Source organism: Protopterus annectens, chromosome 13.part0 (assembly GCF_019279795.1).
Source record: "Protopterus annectens isolate FY-2018-M chromosome 13.part0, PAN1.0, whole genome shotgun sequence".
NCBI classification, from domain to species: Eukaryota; Metazoa; Chordata; order Ceratodontiformes; family Protopteridae; genus Protopterus; species Protopterus annectens.
This window is the reverse complement of record NC_056747.1, coordinates 184,579,578-184,592,077: the sequence shown is the minus strand read 5'-3', so window position 1 is coordinate 184,592,077 and position 12,500 is coordinate 184,579,578. Positions and strand designations below refer to the sequence as shown.

The 12,500-nt window shown below is 45.0% G+C and overlaps 1 protein-coding gene across 1 annotated transcript in view; it reads left to right on the top strand.

Moving 5' to 3' along the window:
* The window catches only part of RFX2 (regulatory factor X2), a gene marked incomplete at its 3' end in the record, with an annotated part of 743,615 nt that extends 731,115 nt beyond the window's left edge, over nt 1–12,500 (top strand). The window contains 1 exon segment of the mRNA XM_044090762.1: nt 12,387–12,500. Coding sequence (XP_043946697.1) covers nt 12,387–12,496 — 110 coding nt within the window.

The following is a 12,500-nucleotide window of genomic DNA, read 5'->3' as shown; positions in this document are numbered from 1 at the left end:
CACAGTCAGAGTGTCAAACAGTCACAGCCCTTAAGGCCAAACACAATTCCAGACACACTAGTCATTGGTGACTCCATAGTCAGACACACTGACGTCCCGCTCACCAGACTGAGTAAGGAGAAGGTCACAGTAAGCTGCCTGTCGGGCGCTAGAATCCGCCACATAACGCAAGCACTCAGGTCTCTCAACAGCAAGTACAAATATGACTCAGTCATTGTCCACGCTGGTGTAAACGACCTGAGACGTACCTCCTTGGACTACATGAAAAGAGACATTGAGGAGCTCTCTGATTATGTAGCCCAGGCAGGTATGACCCTGACCTTGAGCAGTATCCTACCTTCACCAAGAGTGATGCCACAATACAGAGATAAGATGATCAGCTTTAACAATTGGCTTAAACACTGGTGTCATTCAAAGGGGATCCAGTATCTGTCTGCCTGGGATGACATGCTGGACAAGCCACGCTGCTTCAAGGGACGGCTTGCACCTGTCACCCTGGGATTCGGATATTGGCAAAGGCTCTTGCCACCCCATAGTGCCTTTTTAGGCAAGGCTCATATTCTAAACCTACCACCCTAGAACACAAAAAGGAAAAAACTAAGGGTAATGCTGCTCAATGCCAGAAGTCTCAATCTCAAAATGCACGACTCGAGGCCCTTCTCAGTATGGAGAACATCGATGTCTGTGCTGTGACAGAAACCTGGTTCAAGGCTCCTGAGAGCACCCCAGCTATCAGGTTTTACCTCATATCATGCCCGCCCCAAAATCCGGACAATACCAAGAAAGGAGGGTATCCATATTCATCAAGGACACCCACACCTCAAGACTGGTGGCAACGCACGATGCATCGGAGACCATCCAGGTGCAATTAACCATAGGCAAGACTGCTCTGCAAATTGTAGCATGTTACAGGCCACCCTCACAAACTCAGGAACCTCACATGGCCTTCCTGAAAACACTAGAGGGATAAATGTATCACCAAACACCATCATACTAGGTGACTTCAATTACCCTAATATAGACTGGGAACACTACTCAAGCCCAAACACCCTAGCCCAAAAGTTCCTGGAATTCATAAACTCAAATGCCATGGAACAACTAGTCACCATCCCCACAAGAGGAGATAACATACTTGATCTCATCATCACGAACATGGGAGCACAATGTTCAACACCGAAGTATACCCCTCACTGGTGAGATCAGATCACAAACTAATCTCGCTGGAGGTCCTCATCCCACCCCACCTGAAATTAAAAAGACCACAGTAAAGAACTTCTCAAAAGCCGACTTCACACTTCTAAAGACTAGTGTGGTCTCCTTTAAGGCCCCGAGCCGGTGGAAAACAGTACTCAAGCCGCTGAATCACTTACAAACACCTTCTACCAGCACCTGCAGGACTGCATGGATAAGGCAATCCCAAACAAAACAAAGACTCTTAGTACCAAAGGCAAGCCCAGTCTGGTGGACCCCAGCCATAAACAAACTCTACAATAAAAGGAGGAAGCTACTACAAGATAGAGCCAAATCCTTAAAAGGTAAGACACCCTTGATCACTATAAGTAAAAACTAAGAGCTCTCATAAAATCATCCAAAGCAAATTTCGAGAGAAAAATAGCTAAAGACTCAAAGACAATCATAAGGCCTTCTTTAGCTATGTTAGAAACCTAGAAGGAAACTCCCAGATATGCTCAGAACTAGTTCAAAATGATGTGAAGATTACTGATCCTACAGACATTGCCAACATACTGGCTGACAGGTTCAGTGCAAACTTCTCTCTCCCCCCCCAAAAGCAAAGATATCTAAACCAAACGATTGCAGCCCCCAAACATCTCCAGCCCAAGTGAGAACTGCTCTCCAAAGCAAAAACACAGCATCCATGGGACCTGATGGTGTCCCCGGCTGTGTGCTCCACGAACTCAATGAGGAATTAAACCCACAGCTAGGACAGCTGTTTAATCAAAGTCTTACCTCTGGATACATACCCAGGGAGTGGCGCACTGCAACTGTGGTCCCACTTCACAAAGGCGGTGCCTCCACCGAACCAGGAAATTACCGGCCCATCAGCTTGACAAGCCTTATCTGCAAAGCCATGGAGAGGATCATAATGGACCTCATAAATAAAGACATAGGGAATTTGCAGACTTTGGATCCAACCCAGTTTGGCTTTGTCAAAGGCAGATCATGCCTTTTAAACTTGGTTGACTTCTTCGAAACAGTCACCAAAGCCATTGACGAGGGAAAGGCAGTCCATACAGCCTACCTCGATCTGGCTAAGGCCTTCGATACAATACCCCACTCGGTATCATTGAAAAACTCATCAGCTTAAATGTTAACCCATACATCACAAGATGGGTTGCAAACTGGCTGAGTGACAGAACCCACAGGGTCAGAGTTGCTGGCGCCATGTCAGACTCAAAACCTGTCACAAGTGGTGTCCCACAGGGCTCAGTCCTGGGCCCACTCTTGTTTGGCATCTACTTTTCCAGTACAAGCAAACACAGGACGGTTATGGCTGACAAAGTTTGCAGATGACTGCAAACTGGGCGCCATAGTAGAAAACACATCTGACACAGATATCCTTCAGAAGGGTCTCACAGAAGCGGCTAACTGGTGCCAGAGCCACGGCCTGAAGTTAAATGCCAAAATGCATAGTCATACCCTTTGGGAAAAACAAGGTTACCCCTAGCTACCAAATAGGTGGCAATCCACTGAGCACAGAAGAAGTTATCAGGGACCTGGGGACCCAGGTTGATAGTAGTCTGTCATTCGACACCCATGTAGCTAAAGTAGTTAGGAAGACCTTCTACATTGCCCACCTTATCATGAAGGGATTCTCATCTAGATCAAGGGAGGTCATAGTCTCCCTTTACTCATCACTCATCAGACCAATGATTGAGTACAATGCCCCATTCGGGATGTATCTGACCCGACACTTGCAGCAGCTGGAGAGGCCACAAAAGTTCCTCACCAAAAGGATAAAGGGTCTCAAAAATCTGTCCTATGCTGCCCGACTGAAAGAACTCCAGCTCTATTCAGTCGCACCGCTTGCTCAGAGGTGACCTTTGCCTAACATACAAGGCCATGTCAAACCCAGATTTGATGAATATGCTTCACCTCAAAAATCTAGATCCATCAGAGCCACAAGGGCGGGAGACTTAAACCTCGACATGGCTATTAATAGGACGTGCTGGAGGGATAGATTCATCACCCAAAGACTCCCTATGCTGTGGAACAAAATCCCGGTACATGTGAGGTAGAGCACCTCGCTGGCCTTGTTCAAGAGAAATCTTGACCAATGGATGGGAGATCGCAGATATACCCCAGGGATTACCTCAGTGTCACTGCTCGACAGAGGCACAGCAAAATAATGGGTATAGTTCCCCATACTAAAGGGGTGGCGTAAGCCACAAAACGATGGGCTAGGCTTGTAAATGCCCTCGGGCAGATAGCCTAGTATGAACCTATGAACCTATGAACCTATATGCAAACTGTTAAAGGTTTCCTGCAAGTACAGCCTCCCAGATTTAGTAGGCATTGGCCTTCTAAGAATTGGTCCTTTCCTGTGACTTCCAGGCCTTCTCAGTCCAAACCCAGGAACAGCAGACCACCTAGGCTACAGTCTCAAGTTACTCACAGGCCTAAGCAGTGGGGGGCTCCCACTTCCAAAGCTGGAAGTAGTAAGACACCCCCTATGGTAAACTGTCACAATGACTTAACCTTAAACCTTCCAAGCCCTGCTCAACTGTCTGCTCCTTTAGGGGGAAAGATCGCCCTGCATGCAAAAAACTGGGAACTCATTACCCAAGACAAATGGGTTTTTAAATATAGTTTCCCAAGGATACAGATTCCACTTCCACTCCTTACCAACCCCAAACAGTTGGCCGGACCTACCCCCAAATCAGTGGGCAGAGGCTCAACAGCAGGTTCTCGCTCTTCTAAGTATCAGGGCTATTCAACCTGTCCCAGCAGAGGAATGGGGACAAGGTTTTTACTCAAGACTTTTCCTGGTACCCAAAAAAGACAACTCCTGGTGTCCTATCCTGGATCTGTCTACTCTAAACACCTTTTTGGTAATCCCAAAATTCAAAATGCATCAGCTGCTTCCCATGCTAGGCAAAAATGCCTGGTTGGCAACATTGGATTTAAAGGAAGCTTACTTGCACATCCCAATAAGGGAATCTTACAGAAAATTCCTTTGCTTCGAGCAGGCTACATGCTTATCTACTGTGCCCAGGGTATTCACAAAGTGCCTAGCTCCAGTCATTGCATTCTGCAGGCAAAGAAATAGTCAAATATACCTATACCTGGACGATTGTCTTATTCAGGCAGAAAGCCAGGACAGACTATTAAATCATCTGGCATTTGTAAAGAAACTGCTAACCTCACAGGGGTACACCATAAACAAAAATAAATCTCACCTAGTACCCTGCCAACAAATTGTATTCTTGGGAGCAAGCTTGAACACAACTTCTCAGATGGCCTACCTCATGCCAGAGAAACAATTTTTATTTGACAGCCTACTTCAAACTACTGGCCACAAAGACCCAGCTATCTGCAAGCCCTGGGGTTCATGGCCTCTTGCATCCTACAAATTCCATATGCAAGACTGCATATGAGGAAACTACAATGGTATCTAAAAAGCCTATGGTGTCAACATTCTCAGGACCTGGAATCAATGATTCCGATTGTTCCTTGTATAAAGACAGAGTTCCTTTGGTGGGCAGAGGCCTGCTACCACAACAAGGGACTGCCATTCACTCTACCCCCTACCCCCTGCCGCCCAAACCCTAACAACAGACGCATCAGACTATGCATGGGGGGGCTCACTTGGTAGGGCAGTGCATTCAGGGCATATGGAACCCGAGTCAAATGCACCTGCATATCAATCAAAAAGAAATGTTAGCTGTGCAGAATTCTCTGACAGTCTTCAAGGACCACATTCTTCCAGGACAGTTATTGGTAAAGACAGACAACACCACTGTTATATGGTACATAAACAAGCATGGGGAAACCCACTCGTACTCTCTCTGCAGACTAGCTATGGCTCTGTGGAACACAGCCTTAAGCTACTAAGTGCACCTACAAGCTCAATACCTGCCAGGCAAGCTAAATTTACTGGCAGATGACCTAAGCAGAAATCTCATGGACCCACACAAGTGGAAACTGGAACCAAAGATATTCAACATTTTGAGAAACAAATGGGGGAGCCCAGAGATGGACCTGTTTGCCTCCCCTCAGAACTACCAATTGGACAAATTCTGCACAAGGACTCCCTACAGACAAGCTTGGAAATTGGATGCCCTGTCCTTCACCTGGGAAAGCCTCTCAGTTTATACCTTTCCCCCTCTGCCTCTCCTTTTGAAAGTTCTGGTAAAGATCAAACAGGACAATTCTCATTGCACCAGACTGGCCATGCCAACATTGGTACCCCCTCTTGCACAGTATGTCACAGCTGGAACCATGACACTTGCCTCAGACCCCTTTTCTCCTGTCCCAGCAGGAGGACCAGATTCTGCACCCCCCAGTTTCAAACCCTGAACCTTGCAGCCTGGCTAATTACCTGAGCTCTCCAATACCATCCCTCAGTAAGCAAGTGCTGGATGCCATTCTGGAGGAAAGGAGGCCTAGTACTAGAAAATCCTATGCTGAAAAGTGGAAAAGATACTGTTCCTGGAGCCAGACTCAGGGGATGGGCACAGCAGCCATCTTACCGCATATTCTTCAATACTTAAAACTCACGGTAGTTCGGTTTCAATAAAGGCTGTCTTCCTCATATAAAAAAAAAGTTTCACCAACACCACGTCCAGAAACTCCAAAGTAACATCAAAATACTCCTTTATTGTCTGACAAAAACAAGTGGATTGAGCGCTTTCATCTCCATACTGGAGACCTCATCAAGATATTCTTCAATACTTAACAGAGATGCTCCACAAGAGCCTTTCCTTCTCATCTATTAAAATTCATGCCTCAGCCATTTCAGCATATTACAATACTGAGCCGCCCCTCTTTTCTCACCTCCTGATGAAGCAGTTCCTCAGAGGGGCCAAAAATGTAAGACCACCCAGGAGAGCCCCTACTCCAGCCTGGGACCTTAACTTTATATTGGAAAAGCTCACTCTACCTCCTTTTGAGCCAGCTGCATCTGCAGAGTTGAAATTCCTTTCTTGGAAAACAGCCTTCCTTCTAGCCATCACTTCAGCAAGAAGAGTGTCTGAATTACAGGCCCGCATGGCAGTGGAGCCCTTCATCATCTTCCATGCAGACAGGGTGTCCCTTAGGACCAGTCCTTCCTTTATGCCCAAGGTGGTATCCAGTGTGGCCCTTAATCAGTCCATTCATTTGCCAACCTTTTTTGCTAATCCACAGAACAAAGGAGAACGAATACTGCACTCTTTGGACGTGCTCAGACAACTTAGATTTTATTTGGACAAGACTAAGCCTCTCAGGAAAACTGAACAGCTGCTAGTTGCCTTTGCTGCAAGGGCAGAGGGGAAGGCCATTTCAAAGCAAATCATTTCTAAATGGATAGGCCATTGCATTCATTTCTGCTATAAGCACCATGGAAAATCTACCCCACAGGGGATAAGGTCACATTCTACTAGGGCTGCATCTACTTCAGCCTTTCTCAGAGGTGTCCCTACCAGGGACATCCTGGAAGCTGCTACCTAAGCTCTGTACATACCTTCACCAAGCATTACCACTTGCCTATTTTTTCTAAATCCAGAGCTGGTTTTGCCACTGCAGTCTTGCAGGGCTTAATAGCTGGTTCTAATGCTCTCTAACTGCCTCCTCCTTTCCTTAGCTTTGGGAATCTACCCAAATGTAATGACTGCAACAGTGAAACATGAACATAGTACATTTGTGTACACTTACCATAAATGTAGATGTTCGAGTGTTTTCACTGTTGCATTCTTGGTTACCCTACCTCCAGCCCCCCTGACTTCTATTGGCTATACCTTTCTTATTTACTGTATTTTAGCTTTCTGGTGTATTTGCTTTTTGTTGGAGGTGTAACCTTGTAAATAATTGCTTCCCATTATGGGGGCACCTGACATCTGGGGCAAGAAAAACTGATGTAATGGTGTCTGCTGCATGCTTTATACCCCTGACATCATGGAAAAAGAGACGGCATCCGACGCAGGACCCAAGACTTTGGTAATCAGGCCGGCTGAGGGCTACCTGCAGGCAGATAACCCTAATGTAATGACTGCAACAGTGAATACACTTGAACAGCTACATTTATGGTAAGTGTACACAACTGTGCTTTTTGCAGACATCTGCTTCAGATGTATAGGGGGAACTGTGGCTGGTTCCTGAAATTTTATTGAGTTAACAGATTCTGACTACCATTATTGAGTGCCTTCAGGGGTCAGAGCCTTCAAAAGGTTTCAAGGCTGATGTCCTACTCAAAATGAAGCAAAAAAAACTAAACATAATTTGCCTGCTCCAAAAGATCCTCAGAATGAATGGCTTCACTCAAGACCTGTTTAAATCCCTTATAGATCTGAAGCCTCAGAGTGTTTCTGTTCCTACCCCCTCGGGTACCTCTTAACAGAATCAGGGAGCAGGATTCTTCTGAGGAGGATGATGCAGACTCTGATGAAGAGCCCTTGACTTATTCCTCCCAGATACTATTGCCATTTGTCTATAGTGCTGAGGAAGAAGAGTCTATCGGTCCTGCCTCCCCTTTTGAGGAGATTTCATTTGGTGATGCTCTTTCCAGAATGGTGAAGTTTTTCAAATGGGACTGTGCTCAGGTGTCTGATGTTCAAAAGAAGTACTATGAGCTTCTACAAATGGATTCCCCTAGTCCCCCTGCTGTTCCTACTGTTCATGCAGCCTTGCTGGATGCCTTTTCCACTGCTTCTCAGGCCCCTGACTCCCAACCCCCTACTCATAAAAAAATGATAGGTTTTATAAAGTGCCTGGGGACTGCATGTTTCTTTATAAGTGTTCCTCTGATGACCCCCTCTGTGGTGTCAGTGGCTTCTGATAAACCTTCCAAATTGTTGCCTTACAGTAAGTTGCTTCCCTCTGATAAGGATAGCAGAACCATGGAGAGACTGGGTAAGAAGGTGTATATTTCTGCTAACCTGGCCTTTACGGCTGTAAACTATCAGCTGCATATGACTATGTACATTTTGGCTCTTCTCTCTCAAACCTGTTAGGCTGTTCTGGTCTTGATTGTAAGGGAAAGGTCTCTGCCCTTGCCTTGCTAGGGATGTCCTCCATAGTAGCTTGCAATTCCATTAAATGCAGCTGATGCTTCAGGACTGCTGCTTTTGGATCAGTTTTAAGGAGGTATTTCTGGCTCAGACTTCAGCCTTTGCCTGAGGATGTCAAGGCTAAGCTGCTGGATGCTCCTCTGGATAACAGGCATTTGTTTGGTACTCTTGCTGCTGCAGAGTTGTAAGTTCCCACTGTGACGACCATGCCCTGGCCCAGCAATCAAGGAGCCTCGTCTCCTAGAAGTGAAAAGGGTAACTAATACACACAGTAAAGTACAATTTCCCTTAAGTGCACACCGAGATCAGTCAGTCTGGGTCTGGTTGCTCCCTTGCTCACCAGGCCCCCAATAAGACTCCCCACTGGCACAACTATAGGGTCCAGGTCTCAGCCTAACTGGGAAAGCTAAAACCCCCCAGTACCCTCTCTGTCCAACCAGTGCTTCGTGTCCCTGCCAAGTAGCTGACCCAACACACATGCACTTTGAGGTAAGTATTTATACAACTTTACAGACACTCCTGGAAAAGGCTGACACAGATGCTCCAACTGTGCCCCTTTACCCAGACTATACGGTAGTAATTACTGCCACCACCCAGTTAATAATATCAGCTACTAAAAGGCCCTTAAAAGGGTGTCTGGTGATTACTGTACAATATTAATATCCAATGGTAGTATGGCTTACAGTCGAGGCTTACTTTAAAGTGGCCTATAACAATAACCTCTAAATATGCAATGTACTCTAGAGCTTATCTCTACACAAATCAGCCACAGGTAGAAGTTTTTAAAAATATTTAATAATAAATAATTAAAACACAAGACAAAACTACTGCACCACAGATGTATCCAAGAGTTCAGAGATCACACAGAAACTTAAAATACAGTAGGACAGGTCTGATTTAAAAGAAAAATACCTAATTAATCTTTACTAGCATTAACTATTCCTACAAGAAATCACAGTGCTAAAACTTACATGTGAGCACAAGGCAGAGTGCTGATAAGTTGGATATCAAGATCAAAATGCCCTCTAGTCTCTTGTGAGAAATCGTATTTAAACATTACTAACAAACATGTCTCTAAGACCCTTCCCAAATTGCATCATTTTTGACACTTAGGTTTACCCAGGCAAACAAACTGCATCATCTTAACACCTGGTCCAAGTTCTCAGGCCACAAACTGCATTATTTAGCAATCTAACACCTACTCAGAAACTTACAATACAAGGCATTTCACATGTATATTCTAAGAGAAACTAGAGCAATGAAGCACCTTCCACATCTAAATTCTGGTCATAAACTTTGGCCTTAAAACAATGGGCATGAAACCTTCATCCAGACTCACTTGAACCGACTTGTAAAACATTAAAGAGATTCATAAAATCTTTTCAACTTTACAAGACGCGTTTGAAATACTTAGCTTGGTTTTCCTTACAGCAGATGGCAATGTTGCAACAATCTTGAAGTTCACATTTTACAGTGCTTTCTTTAATTTAAAACACAAGCCTGTATTTTACATTTACTTACAAATGCAAGAATTATATATCCGATTCTATTTGGCTAGGCTTGCAGCCTTCACTCATCTCTCCCCAATCGTCACACCTGCAAGAGAGGGGCAAGGCCTTACAGGAGTTGAAGCATATTTTTGTTTCTCCTGTGCCCACGTTTCAGAGGAATTATCCTAATATGCCTGCCTTTGTTTGTAGACCATCTCCCCCTACCCCAAGGTAAAATGGTGGTAGAAGGGCTCCCCCTGCTAAGGCTACCCAACGTTGTCCTACTCAGAAGCATCCTTGTTTAGGCTACCCAAACTCCTCATGCTCAGAAGCTTCCTTTTCCTGACATACCAGGTGCTGTCTGACTGTCCTGTTCTCAGTCACATTCCTTTGTGTCTTTCCCTGTCCCTTCCTATGTTGGTAAAATCAGCCAAGACTCCTAGGTTATTTCCATAATTCACCAGGGTTATTACATGGTTTGGAACCCCCCCTCCCCTTTGGGCATTCCTCAGCCTCCTCCGGAGCAACTGCTTTTTTTTCCCCAGAGGCGCTTCAGGACCCGTTGGCTCAAAGGACAATTCAAGAAGTTCCAACTCCTCAGAGGGGGAAGGGATTTTACTCTAGAATGTTCTTGGTTCCCAGGAAAGAAGGCACCTGCAGACCCATTCTCTATCTTTCTCATTTAAACACCTTTTTGAAGGTCCCTTTCTTTTGGTTGCTATCCCTTCAAACCTTGTTTCCTTTGCTACTTCCTCAGGCTTTTCATGTTTTCCTGGATCTCAAGGATGCTTATGTACACATTCCTATACATCCCTTTTTCAGGAAGATTTTGTTTTTCATTTGCTTCCTGGCATTTTCAGTTCTCTGCATTGCCCTTTGGCCTCTCTACTACCCCAAGGGTCTTCACCAAATGCCTTGCTCCTGTGATTGCTTTCTTCATGTTGAGAGGGACATAGGTCTTTCCTGACCTGCTCATTCAGGCCTCCTCTCCAGAGATTTTACTTCAGCGTCTTCACTTTGCAATTTATCTCTTCCAAAGCCTGGGGTTTACTGTAAATTTCCAAAAATCATTCCTGACTCTGTCCCAGGATCATATTTCTCTGGTGTACAGGCTCCAGACTGTTGCAATGCTGGCATCCCTGCCTTCTCCCAAGGCTTTAACTGTGATTGGTTTCTTTCCCTCCCTTCTTCCTCTGGCTTCTGTTATAGGCAGGGAGTTTCTGAAGGCTCTGGGTTACATGGCTTCCACCATCCCTTTGCTTCCTCTGGCGAAGCTCCACATGAAAAAGCTCCAGTGGTTTCTAAAGTCTGTTTGGCTTCAACACTCCCATCCTTTAGACTTTCTAGTCCCTCTTCTTCCATGCCTCAAGCTGGAACATCAGTGGTGGATTCGTCAATTGTCCCTCAACCCATGGATTCCATTTCAGCCTTCATCTGCTTTGCAGATTATCCCTTCAGGTTTGGGCTCTAGCTATCCAGTTTCAGGTGACCCTTCAGGCAGTTTACATTCTCTCAGATCACAACATAGTGGCAGATTCTGAGTAGGTCCATAACACAGTTCCACAAGGGAATGTTTCACAGGGTTGTGTTTCTGGACTTTGTCCACCAGGGAGTACTCCTCAAGTAGATCTGTTTCCCTCCCCTTTGCACAGACAGCTTCCTCTATTTTGCACCTGAATCCCATGTCCTCTGGCCTGGAAGGGTGGATGCCCTCTCCTGTCCTTGGAAGGGGATGTTTCTTTATGCCTTCCTTCCCCTTCCACTAATTCCAAAAGTTCCATTCAAGATAAAACAGGATGCTCCCAAAATATTGGTGACCTCCTTTTGGCCCAGACAGTATTGGTTCCCTACTGTTCTGCATCTTGCCAAGGGCAATCATCACACATTACCTCACAGGGTGGACTGACTCACACAAGACAAGGGATCTCTCATCCAGCCACACCTGTCCACTCTTCATGTGACATTGTGGGTGATAGAATTTTGATTGCCTGTAGATACCTTTTTTCTGAGGATATGCTTTGGGTCCTGCAGGAGGCCAGAAAATCCACTACTAGAAAATCTTACTTCCCAAAAGGGAGGAGGTTTTCTGTTTGGTGTCTTTCTCGTAACCTGGATCCATTTACTATGGATGTTTGGTCCAACTGCTCAATGTTGCGTTGGCATATTCTTCTGTTAAGGTTCAGCTTTCATGCTGCTTGTTTGCCATTGTCTCCCCCTTTAGCCTGTAAATTTGATTAGACTTGAGGGCAAATAGTTTCTTAGAGGCATCCTTCACATTAGGCCTCCTAGGAAGCCTGTCCCTCCTACTTGGGACCTTAATTCTGTTTTGAAAAAATTGAGTCGGGCTTCTTTTGAGCCTGCTGCTTCAGCTTCCTTTCAGCATTGTTCTTGGAAGACTGTTCTTCTTTTGGCAGAAAAATCTCGTCGAAGAGGAATGAAGTTTAACTGAAGGTGGGAATTGAATAATTAATTATGTAATGTTGCTTTCACTACATGATATATGAACATGTTAAAATAGTTTGATTACTTTTATATAAATGTAAGTTTACCTATGTCACAAGTGATAAGTCAATAAAGGTGTTTTTTTTTTTTTTTTAATAAAGTTATGCTGAAGTGTTAATAGTTCAGTAACAAACTTCAGCATTCCTAACGTTGCTGTGTTTTTTTTTAGATGATGTCAGTGATATAGGAAGTGAAATTGATCAAGACTCCCGATGTGCAAGTGAGCCACCTGTGAAAAGAGAACGTCTTGATCTCAACCACTCACTGCAGGAGATTTAGGAGA